Below are 17,185 nucleotides of genomic sequence, written 5' to 3'. Positions count from 1 at the left end.
TTTATCGCGTAGTTTTAGTACCAGTGTCAACTTTTTTTAAATCAACTAATTATGACTTTTATAAATTAACTTTATGAAAATAATCGCTTGGGAAAAATTATGGCTTTCGCCCTTTATAAGTTATTATTCTTGTATACATTTTTTCACAACTTTCATTCTAAAACAAACATAAGTGAACAATATTACAGAATAGGGCCAAGGAAATTAAATTATTAAGAGTAGGTTTAACCATTAATTGTTGCACAAATTTTACGACCTTTAATTCTATTTAGTATCTTACATTTTGAAATGTAATTAAGTATACCTACCTATGTACCTAATGGCAAAAAGGGACGAATTATAGTAGATAATAGAAGTCAAGTGTGTAAGTGCTATGCAACGAAAAACCTATCATAAAAATAAAAATAAGATTACCCAGTAGTTACCATTTATGCTTCATTTATTGAATTGTAAGCATCTAAACCCACGAGCTGGGTTAATTACAAAGCCCCGAGGGCAGTCCGGGGCTTTAGAAAAAAATACGTTCGTTCGTTTTTCTGACCGATCCTTGTAATTTTTTTTATGCACTATGACTTATTTTGGACCGTTCGTTTTTAGTTGAAGACGTGAGGTACATAATGGTCTATTTTTCTTTTTTTTTTTTCTAATCCTTTTATTTATTGATTATTTTTAAGGGATTTTTTTTACTTATAATCTTTAATTAAAATTTTGTTCCCATGTATTTCTTTACGATCCGGAAAGGACAATGTCCATAGGGCAACTAGTACTATAAAGAATAATGGGTTCTGTGATGTTTATTGTTTTATACGAAAATACGTTTTAAAAAAAATCCTGCAATGCACCTTGGACTGCCACCGTTACTTGGACACCAGTACTTCAAATCTATAAAATAAGGGTGGTTTTCATAAATGCTTCAATGAGACTGAAGTAACTCAGTTAGATTAGTGCTTATATATAGCATAGCTTAGTATTTATATTTTTTAACTCACAAAATACGATATTCAAGCGCACTGTTAATTATTTTGTTTATTTAAAAATTAGATTTAAGGAAGTTTGTTAAAATAAAGCTCCGTAAATGTTTCAATGTTTTTCATTTATTACTGATTCTATCCGTGGGTATAAAAGCGGCAGTCTTTATACTTAAAACTAATTAATAACTTTACATTAAAATCAAAATATTACTATAAATCGTTCTTACAATATTTAAGATCACATTTTAAATTCAAGCTATAAAAGCGACAGAGTTCATTTTAAAAATCCAGATTCATTTCAACAATTGTTTTCTTCTGTCTTGTCTTAAACGTATTTTACACCTTTCCACAGCGAGTTTCCTTCTATGATACATTTACATCCACATCCAGCAGGACACGTGTCATGTTCGGCGAACCTGAAATATTTTTTTTACTATCACTATCATCTCAGCATATTAAATTCCTACTGCTGGTCACACGCGTTCTTTCTTATCGAAGAGGGAATAATAGCTTATTCTACGGCGTTACTTATGACACGTTGATGATTAAACCGGGACCGGGGTAGTCTGTACATCAATTGCAGGCATCGAAAGACAGGGTGTTCTACGCTTAAACTTTTATTATTTAAAATACTAGTTGTGTCTTAATTATTTAGATGCTGTTTTCCCAGAAAAAAATAATTTAAATCCACATTGTCTAACTAAATAAAATCTAAAACTTCTTCGAAACCACCGCAGCGAGGTAGAGTTCCTAAGATGCTGGCAGAATTGCCCCTATGGATGGCCAATCTAATTCTTTGGCCAAGGTAACTGCCGGCTTTAGCTAAGATCACCGGTAGACTCTTTAACCCTTTTTGTTTACATAGGTTATTTTAGGTTGTTTTTGTAGATATTGGTGGGTACAACTACATTCTTGTTTGAAATAACCACCATCATTATTTTCAATCAATTACCGACCCACTGCAGGGCACGGTCTCCTCTCGGAATGAGAATGGTTTAGGCCGTAGACCTTTACGCTGGCCAATTGCGGATTTGTACACACGCTTTTAAGAATACATGTGGAGATCGCTTAGGCATGAAGTTTTCCTCACGATATTTTTGCCATTAAAATAAAGAGATATTTAATTAATCTTAAAATGCACATAACTCTAAACAGATAGACAAGTTATGTCAGACTCTTTACTTTTGAAGCAGTTAGGCTGTGGAACGAGTTGGAGTGGTAGTGGTGGTAGACCGCCTTTAAAGTGGAAACCTGCCTGATCTAGGAGTTTTATGTAAGTAGTTATTTCGTTTCTTTGCTACACGCTTTTTTTTTAATTTTTTTATAGAGGTTTTAGGTGAGGAAGTATAATTTATATTACTTTTAAGCTATCTATTCATACATATATTTTTTGGCCACACTCTCACTCGTTTTTCTAGCACGTAAGAAGGTTAGCTGGTAGAAAATGCTTTAACATTAAATCCGCCGTTTGTAGGCCGATTTATGGTTGGTGGGAAACCAAAGAGAAAAAACAAAGATAGAAGTGCGCCTGCTCGAACTCAGTTCCCCTTTAATTGAAGCTGAATACCCACTAGGCAACCACTGCTTCTGTCAAACTGTAAACTATCATATTTCAGACCTTAAAGTACTTACCACGCGAGCATATGTTGCGCGTGCGCAGCGTGTGAACAGAGTGCGCAGGCCACGGCGAGTCCGCGCACTCCGCGCCCACACACCGCGCAGCGCAGCGCGAGCCGTCGGCAAGAAGCGCACGCCGCGCCGCGCACTGTGCGCCCGCACCACGCGCACTCCCAAGCCGCCTCACCCACGCCGTCGCCCGCTGGAATCGCGTCGAACTTGCATCGAACTAGTTTCATTACCTATTGCGATAAAAATGTCATATGTTTAATTCATCATCATCAAAAAGATCTTAATTCCTCTCTCGTATCGTATCGTGACAATGGAGGCGCTGTGACCGTTATAAAGATTTAAGTCAAAGTCAAAAATATATATATAATATTGAATATATATATACAAATAATATATATATATATTCAAGTGGCACATAGGTGGAACTTTTCATGCGTACATTACATGGGTAGTGAGATGATGGCGATAACTATATTCGTAAACTTAAAACTAAAGCTACGAGGGCTCCAAACGCGTCCGGGTCTAAAGAAGAAGCCCACAACAAACGAGATATACATAAGCGAGAGGTGATGCGAAGCGGTGATGCCTAGAGGGTAAAGATCCGGCTTCCCTTTCGCGGAGACCGAGTTCGAGCCCAAAATCTATGATCTTTAGCTATGAAACAAGGAATGACTACAGCTCCAATTTGCCATATTGCCGTCACGAGTGCGTCCTTGATACCCGGCTAGCGTTTTCGCTAGAAATAATTTTTTTAAATATAATTTGCAATTTATATCGACAAAGCCTTTAATTTCTGCAAAAATAAGATATTTTTTGGATACTACCGAACATAACAGGACAGTTTTTCAAAATCAGTCATCGTGCCTATTAAAATAAAACCTATATAATGGCTTAGGCGTGTCAATAACGTTATATAATATGAGTATACAAAATGCCTAAGGGCTTACCTCAGTTCTTTTGTATAAAAGTTGCCATCTGTGCAACACGTCCGCGTAAGCTCGTTTGAAGCAGTGGTAAAGGTGGACAGTCGCTTCGTCTATAGCACAAGCGGAGGACGGCTCGGACTTGGTCGCACTGTATTCAGTATTTAAGTTTTCCGCCTCGGAGCAAGAGTTGCTACGGAGTATGACGGGCAGGGTCCAACCGTCGGCACTGATTTCGCTGTACTGGGTTATTGTGTTGTACGGTGAAGTGTTATTGCCATTTCCCTGTAAATCAATCATCATCACTTTTCTGTAACACTGTTGGACTAAAGGCCTCTTCTTACGGGAGTGTGGCCATAATCACTACGCTGTGCAGACGGGTTGGCGATCGCAGCAGATGGTCATAGTAACACAAAATATTCCCTTAGACGCATCGTACGACACTTGAGGTAGGGTGGTGTCTACCGTCACCACACGGCACATCAATAATCTATACTAATATTATAAAGAGGAAATATTTTTTTGTTTGTTTATTTAAGCCTATTGGATAAAAGACTCCGAAAGTTTGGACAGATTTTAAGCCAAAAGAAAGCTAAACTGTCACGAAGTGACATAGGCTATAATAATTTATTTCTAATAAAATTGGAGATCCTTAAAATTGCAATAATGTAACCCGAAGTAGCAAACTTTTGCCGATGAAATTCATTAAAATACTATTGATAACTAGCTGCCTAAAAACAAAAACAAACACGGACAAAGTCACGGGCAACCAGTAATATTAGAAATGCGAAAATGTTTATGCTTAGTTTACACCATTACTAAGCAATCATATTATTATTCGTGTTACAGAGCGCTCAAAAGTTAGGATTCCAGTTGACTTACTGTTTCCCAGTAATGTAACTAGATGTCGTTCTTTCGATTCCATACAAATAGTAATTAACTTTCACGCGGACTTATATGTAATCGTAGGTAGAACTTCCACCCTCCCGCGGTAGGCGTGTAGAAAATCATAACATTATACCGTAAACGAAAAAAAATTACTAGAAACAAAGTAACTTTTCTGTATGATTTTTCAGTTTCGGTTTAAAATCAATTTTCTAACTAGTTCTAAACGTTCAAGAGATGTTTTGACATGCTGCGAGGCCTAATTAAATGTTCGAGAGAAAGTAATTCAAATCAAGGTCAGCCAAGGCTAACTTTATGTTCTGTGCTGGTAGTAGTAACGTAAGAATATTAAGCATATACATTATTCTTGAGTAAATATATTTCACTTACATAACTGGATGTACTAATGATAGATTGAGAACCGGAATTGCTTGTATCATTGAAGACTGAAAACGCGCAGGTTAACATGGCCGCCATTTGCAGATCCGATGATTTTGCATAGTGTGATATTCTGAAACCAACAAAATAAAATAAACTCAGCTTGCACAAAAGGCCTGCAAGATAGGTGGCGGTGCTTCAATCACGTCGGTGTCACCAATGTAATTTTTTGTGATGCACTAGATTTTAACAATGGTAAGATCTTCCTCCAGCTGGCGTTGTGTGCTCGAGGCCCAATCATTCATTGGGAGTTATCGTCGTCATTTGGAAAAAAATCGATAGCGCGATATAGGATCCAGTGGCGCCATCTAGCCAGCTAACGTGAAAACCACCAGAACGTTAAGAAATACTCACAAAGCTTGTACAAGGTTGCAGCAGAGCGGGTGGCTGGTCCAAGCCATGCTCTCTTCACTGGATATGAAGTGGTCAACTGGCCGCGCGGCCAGCGACTTAGCCACTAACGCAGCCAGCCCCCACGCGTGGGATAGCTCTCCTTCGCCTTCCTCTGACGACACCTTCGCATTTCTCTCGCACATATCTATCGAAAAAAATTCACGAATGCTTGATTAGCAATGTATTTTTCTATAAAAAAAAGGCCAGCGCCATCTTGTAAAAATACTGTTTCCCAGTATTGCAACTAGATGGCGCTTTTTCGATTCCATACAAATTGTAGATAACTTTCACACGACCGAATAGATAGAAAATCTTACAAAGCACTCAGATAAAGAAAAATTTAACGTTTTTGTCCAAGAGAAAAGTCTTTTTCTCCTTTACACAATTAGTGCCAGAGTTAACATTCTTCAACTCTTCTCACTGGCTTTGCCTAAGATGATTTGCTCTTTCGGTGCCAATTATGTCCAAGCCAAACTTAACTGGATTAGCAGGGGCATCTATAATGGAAGTATGCCTATAGTATATAGTATTTTGTAAACTGCCAAAATATTGCTAGACAGGAGCAACGAGACAGTATTTTTTGAACAGCTAGAAATTAAAAATGAATATGCTGTGACGTTGTGTAACCACCTGCCTGACCTCTAAGGAGTAACTACATCCTCCGGTTCGTTACAATGGGAATCAAAAACCATAAAGTTTAAACCATTAAGCCATGGTGTTTGTAGGAAAATGAGCTAAATTATGAAAAGCGCTGTAGCTTTAATAATTAAGACGTTCTATATTGCCGAAAATCAAACATGATTCTAGTCATGGAGCAGTGTGTAAACACTTCACTATTCCAGATCTTGCCATAGCTATGTTTCTGACTGAATGTGAATGAGGTATATTATAGCAAGTTATGAAAGGTAGAATTTGGCTGCCTCACGGTATTTTAATAATGCATAAATACAAACTATTTATATAAACTATTTTCTTAGGCTAAGTTTACTAACAGTTAAATTTGTATTATACTGACCATTTATGATCCAAGTCGGTCGAAATAAATGAATTTTATTTATAAATAATTTTTATTAGTAAACTTACCGACAGGGGTTTCAGCGTTGATATAGTACTTCTCGGCCAGAGTTCTATTGAGCGGGAAGAGACTTGAAGCGGCATACAATACTACGCGAGGTGGCGTGCAACCTGATATGCTTCCGCGGCTACGCATACTGCCCGCTCGGCGACTTTGCGCTTTCTATACCAACAACAATTTGGGCACTCATACAAATAAACCTGGAATAATGTCGGTATAGTTATTCAGTGTTTTGGCACGCTCTGTTAATTGAGGTGTGGCAAAACTCTTAAATAACTATTTCGTCGCTATTCCACCTGTATTTCTAAGGCCGTTAAACTTTCAAGATTGTGGAATAATTAATGAATACATTTCAGTTGTGAATTACACAAAAGTACAGATTTTTTTGTTGAAGCGATGACAATCCAGTTAATAGGAGCTCAACTTCACTTTTGGGGGGGAGTTCGAATCCCAGCCTGCACCTCTAACTTCTTTAAGTTATGTGCGTTTTAAGCAATTAAATATCACTTGCTTCAACGGTGAAGGAAAACATCGTGAGAAAACCTGCATGCCTCAGAGTTCTCAATAATGTTCTCAAAGGCGTGTGGAGTCTACCAATCCGGACTGAGCCAACGTAGTGGACTACGACCTTAGCCCCTTCTCATTGCGGGAGGAGACTCGTGGCCTGTATTAAGCAAGTGATATAAAATAATTACAAACGCACATAACTCCCAAAGAAGTCACGAAAAGGAGGCAGAAGTCCTTTATATTCCATTAGAATTTAGCCCTTGACTGCAATCTCACCTGGTAGTAAGTGATGATGCAGTCTAAGATGGTAGCGGGCTAACCTGTTAGGGAGGTATGGTAGTCCCTAATCGGTTTCAACGCGACATCGTACGGGAACACTAAATCGCTGGGGTGGTAACTAGCCACGGCCAAAGTTCCTACCAGACCTGACCAGAGAAAAATCAGAAATTATAAATTCCCACATTGGCCCTGCCGGGAATCAAACCCGGGACCTCCTCAAATTTACAGCGCTCACCGCAGAGCCAGGGAGGTTGTCAAAGTTGAGCATTGCTTAAAATAACAGGAAGGAGGTTCGCCTCTTTTGTATTGTGGCCGACGACCAGATTTGACTCTGACAAGAATGTTACAAGGCAAGCATATAATTTATTAAATTATCTAAACTAGTTTAACAAGTCCACTCACCCATCGATCCTGAAAGTAGAAAGTCGTGATGGAATTCGAAGCGTGCCTGTGGTGTAGTTGAGGGAACCCAGAAGCGTTTGTAGGCGATGGCGTAGTGGTAGCGTGAGGTGATACGGAAGTGTAGCCCGTTCCAAACAAAGCCGGCGTCAAAGATAAAGAAGACATTGATCGCGGAGTTCCTGTCTCGTGTTTCAGGGATAACCGTCTAGCGTTTGAGGGTCGATTGAAAACTACCAATGTACTAACTCCACACCACTTCGCACCGCAAGTTCTTGGGAATGGTATGCACGAATCGCCAGCATTTTCGCTCTCTGACTGACTTCGTTGGCTTGACTTCATCGAATCTGAGTCTTCACTGGATTTTACTGGAATCTAAAAAAAATTGTTGACCTGAGGTCTAATGGCCTATTTACCTGTGTTAGCTATAGAGGTATTTGTAATTGTGATTTATAGGAGAAAGAATTTTTTTATAGTAGGGGAATACGATTATCAATTAGTATAATAGGTAAGTATATGGATTCCCTTAGTCGTCACGTACGACACCCGCAGGAAGTGGAGGGGTGGTGACAACTATATTCTGTTCCTAACTCATGTTAACTCATCGTTACATCGTTATTTCATTAGACAATAGTGTTCAGTGCTGTTTAATAGTGCTATATTAATTTTAAACATTCCCATTATATACATATTACATAAATAAACGACGACAATGCACACATCGCCATCTAGCCCCAATGTAAACGTAGCTTGTGTTAGGGGTACTTAGATGACTGTTTAATATTTTTTTAATGAATAATATACATAAATACTTATAATATACAGATAAACACCCAGACACTGACAAACATTCATGTTCAACACACAAACATTTTCCAGTTGTGAGAATCGAACCCACGGCCTTGTACTCAGAAAGCAGGGTCGCTGCCCACTGCGCCACTCGGCCGTCTCCACTCGATTATATACCCTGACAAGGGATATAATTAACGTGCCCACCTGCTATATCACTGGAACATGGAGTAGGAGAAGTTTAGCCCCTTATTATTTGGATATTATTTCCACTTTTGCGCCAGTGCTCTGAGAGTTGATAAAGCTGTGGGAGAAGATAAATTTATAACCTTTCCCCGGGGATATAATTGTCAGCAGACAATTGCCCATGTTAGCCGTGCTGTTAGTTTTAACCAAGCTATTTTCTCTAAGTAATTAAAATTGTTTAGAAAATACCTCATCTATAGATGTCGCCAACGTTTTCAAGCAATGTAACAAACATCTATGACCTTCTTTTTTCTTGCGATTGGCTGTTCTATTTATTGCTTGTAAAATTTTGATGGTTGTAGCACCATCTACATTAGTCCCGGACAACCAAGAAAACTTAGGTATAGTTTGTTCAGTAACATTTCTCGGAAAGGTCACTTGAAGGTTGGCAGTGTAACCATTGCGTTCTGAATGTATCTGACACGTCCTGGTCTCAATATTCATATCAGTCACTTCTATGTTTGCCATCTCGCGTATAGATTCGAACTCTTCATCTATTGAGGTAGTTGTTTTGTGGACAATTTTATTCTGGAAGTTAGTTAATTTTTTATCAATGAATTGTTTTTTTATATCAATAATTATAATTATGAGTAATATTATAATAATGCAGGTATACAGAAAAATACCATACCATTTGAATTTCATGCCCTTTTGAATCACATACTGAAAGGTCATTCATTGAGCTTACAGTTGATGCGTAACTAGCTGTGAAAATAATAAACATTGATTCAAGACGGGATTGGCGTCCCCTTTTGTTAGGGACTGGCATGTTCGCAATGTAGACTTTTTCTCGAATTTGCGCTCGCTTGGCGATGATTTCAGTCTATAACGTTGTAGGGTTATATTTGGTAAGAAATTACAGATACTTTGTTTTTTTTTAATATTTTATCTGTCTATCAATTCCTGTACCGCGGCCGCAAAATCCTGAAAAAGTCCAAATGGCGGACAATACTTATGCTACTTTTGCACCATGCCCTGCATACATTTAATTTATTAAGATTTATTACTTTAGTTAAATTAAACATAAAATTACTTTTGACTGTGGTGAATGTTTGAGTGGTTACACTTTAGGTTTTTTTAAGTATGTTTCAATAAAAAGAGGTTTCCACTGCTTCGTCTCCTAAGTTTCCCATACAAACTTTCATCATCTATTCACAAAATATCCAAACCCACCATGTCGCGTTGGTGAGCAAGCTGAAGTAATAGCAGGCTCTATCACTCCAGCTTGCTCACCTCAAAAGGATTGTAGTGTGATGTAAATTGCCTATAAACCGTTCACAAGAATTATTGCACTTTCAAATGAAAAAAGATTTTTAAAATCAGTCTGGTTAGTGCCAATGTACACTGAACCCAATGAACACTCTTTTGCTTTATCTTTAATTTACATAGATAAAAGTTTCAATATCTTTTAACTTACTATCACTGTTATTGTCATCATTTTCTATGTCATCGGGTAGATAGTGTGAACACATTTTAAGTAACGACGGATGCATTGTCCATAGCCTGAGTGTTTGATCCCGTCCCCACGTCACCAGCTGGTAATTTGAAGGCAACGTGTTTGGTCTCCATACCATTGTTTGGACTGTATCCGTGTGCCCCACTAATCTGTGGGTTAATGTGCCACCAATCCAAATACCTATTACACCAGCTTGTTCTACTCTAGGCAATCCTCCCCAACCTACTCCAATAGTAAGAAGTCCACTGCCAAAAGGAGTATAGATTGCCCTCCACACAGGGAAATTTGTCATTATTACATTCTCAGGTTTTCTAGCACTGTGGATATCAAAATACTTAATACTCCCATCATGACTAGATGTTACCAGCTGATATTCATGGTGTGGACTCCAGTCAACACCATGTATCTTACAAAGGTGGGCAGAAATATAGTGGAGAGGGGCAGAATTTTTGCGGTAGTCCCAAATCTTTATATCACCATCATGTGCTGTTGCCACTAAATGGGATGCTACTTTGTTCCACTGTACCTGAGACGCCCCAGCTGGAAATGAATTACAAATTATTCAACAGATTCATCATTCTTCACAATGTAAAGTGTAATCCTGGCAACTATATACTTTGCCAATGAACAGTTTTTTGTTTTCCATTTTTATTTAAAATTCAGTCAATACTTACTAATTTGTTTCAATTAAGTCACATTTATTCTATTAAAGTATTAAAGGGGAAATCCTGAGGTTTGACTTATTTTTTGCAGTGAAACTAATTTCTCTGCATTAACTACTAACATCTATTATCTTCTAAAATAAGCCTTACCTACAGCTGATAGGGAGACCACTGGTTTTCTTGTATCTCTCAGATCCCACAAGTATGTAAATGTGTCTATGGAGCATGTGGCTATTAAGTTGTGGTCCTGTCGATGGAAGTGTGTGTCACTCACTACTCTGGTATGACCACGCAGGGAACAAATACACATCAAGTCATTGCCTGCTCTCCACTCATAAACGTCCACATGTTGATTGCTCTGTAAAGAAGAGAGAGTTATGTTTATGCAATATTTATACTCTTTTTTTACATTGTTGATTAATTTTATAACAGGACTAGTACATGTGATACTTAAACAGTTATTTTTTTAGTGTATTATGGTACTATGGTTTTGATTATTACAATTATTTTCATTTAGCACAATTTTACTTCTCCAGCCAGTTGGAGATGCATGCAACATGTACAATTCCTACAGTGAATTTGTAAACACTATATTTATGTGCCCCTAGTGACTTTATGCCACTATAATATAATTATTTACAGCTGTAAATTATATAATTACATGTCATTGTCATGAAAGTCAAACACTGTTTATGTAATTTCTAAATTTAACTAAATTTAGGGGTAACAGTGATATCTAGCCCTCTTTGTGGGCAGAGTTTGCTTCTATAACTTATCGTAGTTATTAGCGCTGTAAGTAGTGAAATATTGCTGTTTAGGAAAACAACTTTGAGCAAACCTACATGGCTGAAGTTTACAGTCTAAATCCTTCACATTCTGAATCATCAGTGCAGGGAAGTGGGTCGGAATTTTGTTAATAAAGGTGATGATGAAATTATTCATAATGCTCATTCATTTGACATGTAGTGTTTAAGGATAAGATAATTTATTAAAGACCTAAAGCCTAATATCTTACGGCAATCGCACATAGCTTTTGGCCCGGATAAGTTTGACACCATTCTGCACCAGCGGCGTCGTATTTACTGTGCCGCGGGTACTTTTTCACGATTTCTGTGGGAACGTCGTCGACGCCAATGTGTTTTATTGCGAGCCATCTACGACCTGCTAGTAGTACGTTGTTGCCGGAGTAATCCACGGACATAGCAGTGGCCTGCAACTCCCTATACTCCCATTTCATAATCTCCGAACTCCAGTGAACGGTCATCTTGGAAATGTAACTTTAAACTGACATTACACAAAAGGATTTTAATTTTAGATTAATTTATTGTGCAACTTATTATTAAAAAAAACTAAAACGACACATTAATCATCTAGATCTAGGTACTAATGTGGGGATCAAACAATAAACAAAACAAATTTAAGGTTGACACTTGGGATGACTCAGGCTGTCGTGAGTCTTCTGTCACTTGATTTGCTAGATGACAGAAACGTCAAGAATGTGTAAGGGCTGTGCGAAAAGATATCGATCTATTTTTATTTCATAATTTGAAGGTTACTATGAAAACTTAAAAAAACTTAAAGTAGGAAAAAGCCAATAATGTCAATCATTGATTAATTATTGCACCTGAACGCTCGATAAAATTTTGAGCGTATGAGACAGTATTATTACGCGATGTTATGCAAGAACTTGTAATATTGATCGCTAATTTTGTGGTTTATGGAATGTTATTTAATTATTAATAAGTGGCTACGAAAAATTTCTTTCCGTAAATGATGTAAATTCTGTTCTTAGAACAATTTCCTATTGGCATCGCTTTTTTCGATTAATTTGAAAAAAATAAGATTGGTAGATTATTCACCGTCGCTTCGTCTCAACCAATGGATGCCACCAGCTGACTCTTATTTAAAACAATGCCTTGACCTTGTGCTATCTCATTAATGAAATTATCGCGAATCGCTTCGTGAAAAATTTAAACAAATAGGTATTCTTACAGTAGCTTCGCAATACATTTATATTAATATAGTCTTTGTGAGGCAAAATATTTCTCTTTATAAATCAAAAGCTGAAATTAACAATCGACTTACCAGAAACGGTCATAAATTAGTGATATCTGCATATCGTCTGCGAAAGGTGCAGAACTCCTTTGTGGGGTTGAGTATACGCTTTTACAACATGATTCCTAAGGAAATTCTTGACCTACCAATGCATACATTTAAAAAATGTGTAAAAACGCATCTAGTACAGCGAGGTTACTATACATTTGATGAATTCCTCAATGACAAGGTAGAATGGAAGCAGCCAGCCTCGCTCTCATCTCCCGCAAGATAGCAAAATGATTGTAAATGTTGATGTTGGAAAAGAGCAACTACTGAGTTTTTTGCCGGCTCTTCTCGGTAGAATCTGCTTTCCGAACCGGTGATAGAGTCACACAAACATGCATACTTGACGTTTCAAAAGTGCTTATAAAGTAGGCCTACTTGAAAAAAAAAAAATTTGAATTTGAATTTGAATGACTGCTAGAAAGCTGTCATGGCCAGGCGTAATAATCGGTCCATACGAAATGTTACGGTAGCGCGACGTAGCGCCTGGGCAGTGTCGCTGCAGCATATATGGTATGCCACGCGGCACTGCAGCCAACGATTGTTACCTACGTTCGAGACGAGTGGGAATGGTCTAAGGGTTGCGACAATGGCCTGCTCTAACGTTAATTTTACAAGATAATATAACTTGCTAGAAGTTGCTAATAAGAGAATCATGTGGCTCCGCAACGAGCCATGTGCAGCACTGTCATTGAAATTCATAAAAACACTTTGTATTAATCGCGATTAGATATTCTCACCTTAATTTGTTATTTAATATCTACTTTCGCTATCTTTTACCTTTACATTAGTTTCCTTTAGTTACATGTATTATTTCAATTAAGGTTTTTCAATTCAGTAATTACATTTTTAAGTTATATATATGCTTATAAAAAGCATTTAATGTTTTTGTGTAAGTTGCCATTGGTAAAAAATAATGATTTTGAAATCCTCGAAGATCATTGGTCTCCAGATGAGTGCCCAGTCTAGTGTCAAGTATTATAAATGCGAAAATGTGTCAGTTTAAGTTTTTTTCTTGCCGCTGCACAAATCTTAATTATTTTGGCACAGAGTTAGCAAGCATCCCGGGGAGGGACTGAACTTTTTTAACTCAAAAATCGGAAAGTTTCGCAAAGGATTTGTTAAACTAACTTTCGTTACTTATGGACGGCGTAGCAGCTCAACCAATCTTGACATAATATTGTGTAGGGAACGCTTAACCGTCATAGGATACATTTTTGTCTGGGAGAAACATAGGCATTTGCAGTATTTAAAAAAAGACAGAATGTTTTTGTCGCAGGTTCGGGCTATTCGTACGGGATTTTTATGCCTGCTTTCTTGACTTTAAAAAGGCTTTTGATCTGGTAAGTTACGATACACTGTTCCAGAAAATGAAAAATACAAGAAAGAACTTGCCGGGATCCTCTAATATTGGAATCGAATTGAGGTTAATGTCGTGCGATGGGCTTTAACTTATTTACAATCATAAAGTCTTGTTTGGGGTACAATAAGGCGGATTGACTTCCCCTAAGCTTTTCGACCTTTATGTAAATGCATTAATTAGAATCACTCATTCTCACTCATGTCGGTTAATTGAACGAATGAAAACTGTTATTGAATGGAGAAAATTTTGCAAAAAAGCAAATACAATCGAGTGATAAGGAAGAAGGTACAATTAGGCGGTCATAGAGATTGTATTCGGTCGGATTGTTATATTGACGGAATATGTTTCAACAACATTAGTTACGATGACATAGTGTTACTGTTATTTTTAACATAATAATCTAGAGAGCGTGCCTAATAGCGGATCAAGAAAGTACGTACCAAATCTTGGCCTGATATTGGCCGAGTATATTGATAAATTGGACCCAGGATCTCACGATCCTTTGTTGAACATGCCAACTACTAGACCAACGAGGGAATTGAGTTGACTTGTTTTATCTATAAGTAGGTAATATCACAATTAATTACAACTAGGTACATAAAAATATATTATTCGGGTATACCCATCTACTTACTAAGTAGATAACTCGCAGTCTTTTGTTTTCAAACTTCACGTCGATGGATCATAATAAGAGACTTTCATTATCTTATTATAACGTATCTTGGTAACAAACTTTCAAAATGAGAGTTGCTAAGCAGATAAATTATCAAGTGAGTTGTTTTTAAAATTGTGTGATTTAAAGACGATACCTATTTGGTGATGTGTTTTTGTTTTTTATTCTGTCGGTAGTAGATAGGTACCATCTTAGTAGCACCTATTTTTTTCACAGAATTTTTATTGTTTTTTTTTATAACGATGTTATTAAATAGGTGCCATATGAATAAGAGGCAGCATGCAAAAAATGTCCGAAGGGTACCTACTTATAAGTATACTATTTATGTCCGATATAATATTTATTTTAGGTAGGCACCCGCGACATTATCCGCGTTACATTTACACATAAAAACTTTATCCTTCGTTCTTGCAGGTTGTTTTAAAACACTTTAACTATCCGCTTGATTAATTGAAGAACGATGTCTAAGGAAAGAGCTAGATCATATTACACAGATTACACAGATCGATCACAGAAGTCAACAAATATTTTTTTTATCATCATCATCATCATCAATTTACTAATGGCCCACTTCAGGGAATGGGCCTAGGCCGTTTTCCACTACCCTGGCCATGTGCTGATTGCTAAACTTCACACGCCCTTGAGAACATTATAGAGAACTCTCAGGCATATAGGTGTGATCGAGAGACTGAGTGATTTTCAAATGCTTATATTATAAACCCACATAACTTTAAAAAGTTAGGTATGCCAAGACGTGCCAAGGACTGAACTCGGTCGCCACGAAAGTAAAGCCGAAGCCTTCCTCACTAGGCTATCGCCAAATTAGTGGTCACTAAACCCATAAAGTGCCCCAATTCGCAGCCCAGCGGGTCATCAAACCATGTGTGCAAATCTGGTACGCAAAGAATCCGTTAGCGACTATCCGCTAGTCATACAATGTTGGTGATCTCGCGAGTTTTATCAAGTAAAAGTTCACACTAATAACAACAAAATAAAGATTACCTTAACTTATCGAACCGACGTCTTACACGTGTCGGTGTTATTAAAATACAAAATTTTGCCGAAGACTATGTCTGTCTCTAATCGGTTTATACGCGACATACGATGTCGCATATAAACCGATTGGGCGCTCAACCGCTTAGCTGTACGTCTCTTTTGGTATAATGTTAACTATCCACGGCCGAGACGTACCACAAGACAACCGGAGGTGTCAGAAAGTAACGGTGATAGCCCAGTAAGAGCTCAATCCTCCCTTCCGGACTGACCAAATTAGATGCCCGGTACGAAACACTAACTTTTTGGGGTTATGTTTTAATTTATAAAATTAAATATCACTTGCTTTAATAAGGGTAAAGGAAAAACATCGTCAGAAAACCTGCATGCCTGTGAGTTGTCCACAATGTTCTCAAAAGCGTGTGAAGTGTACAAATCTGCACTTGGCCATCGTGGTGGACTACAGCCTAAACCCTTTTCATTGTGAGAACAGACCTGTGCCCTGTAGTGGGGTCTGTTGTACAATGGCGACGAAGGAACAAGATTGTGAAGTTCGTGAGCACACCTATCGAAGTATATCGTGTAAAACCGATAAACAGACAGCGTTTCGGCGACCAAACTTCCAAATACGAAAGTCGCTGCGTGCGTGTGTCGACGCGTTGACCACGCGGTGTCCATGCGTCTTCAATTCAAAAAATACTCCATGCAAAGAGTTCACTTGAAATCTTTAATTTAAATGGTTTTAAATGGTTTTGGGTTATAACAGACAACAAGGTTATATGTATTCGGATTTAACCTGGGTGGTCTGTTGCGTTTTCTAGTAAATACTAGACTAGTAATAATTAGCGATATTCAATATACCATGACAAACTTAATGAACTATTTATATTCAGCAGATGAATTCGACATATGAGTACCTACTATTTAGTTTACGTATTTTCCAAATATTCTGCACCGTGCTCTAAACAAAGTTGCATTCGTTTAAATCAAATTTGAAAACACTTGCAATTCATGTCTTTATCATCATCATCGGTGTTCATCCTTGGTGCGCAGGGTTCGGGCTAGTTCCAGCGGCCTTCTCAGGGCACTCGCCGGCACTTGATTGTCAGTACCTGTGCCGCGGGTGTCATATAAACTATTTCCTTAGGCTAAGTTTACTAATATTTAACTTTGTATTTCACTAACCATTTATGATCCAAGTCAGTCCAAATAAATGACTTTTATTTTTATTTATTTAGACTTAAAAGCCATCTCTTTTTCGGCACTAGAAAATCTTTCCTTATATTTTTTGATTCACTAATGGGAAAAAAAACATAGTTTCCTATGTTTTTAACATTGTTTCCTATTTCATATTGGTAACTACTAACTGTCCTGAGTAGACCCATGTCTTTTATTTTTGATGAT

The 17,185-nt window shown here is 37.6% G+C and overlaps 1 protein-coding gene across 1 annotated transcript; it reads right to left on the bottom strand.

Annotated features, from left to right (window-relative positions):
- Positions 1–1,080: 1,080 nt before the first annotated feature.
- Positions 1,081–12,081, bottom strand: LOC120637272 (GATOR complex protein WDR59). Its single transcript, XM_039909028.1, has 12 exons — positions 11,668–12,081; positions 10,803–11,010; positions 9,952–10,530; positions 9,166–9,239; positions 8,724–9,062; positions 7,503–7,874; positions 6,323–6,476; positions 5,201–5,384; positions 4,799–4,919; positions 3,548–3,808; positions 2,604–2,830; positions 1,081–1,387 (listed from the first exon to the last, which is right to left on the bottom strand). The coding sequence occupies exons 1-12, from the start codon at positions 11,914–11,916 to the stop codon at positions 1,297–1,299; spliced, it is 2,859 nt and encodes a 952-aa protein (XP_039764962.1). The 5' UTR covers positions 11,917–12,081; the 3' UTR covers positions 1,081–1,296.
- Between the last annotated feature and the right edge of the window lie 5,104 nt (positions 12,082–17,185).

The sequence above is a fragment of the Pararge aegeria genome, chromosome 3, assembly GCF_905163445.1.
Source record: "Pararge aegeria chromosome 3, ilParAegt1.1, whole genome shotgun sequence".
Lineage (NCBI taxonomy): Eukaryota > Metazoa > Arthropoda > Insecta > Lepidoptera > Nymphalidae > Pararge > Pararge aegeria.
Note: the sequence above shows the minus strand (reverse complement) of the source record. Positions and strands in the feature narration are given on the sequence as shown.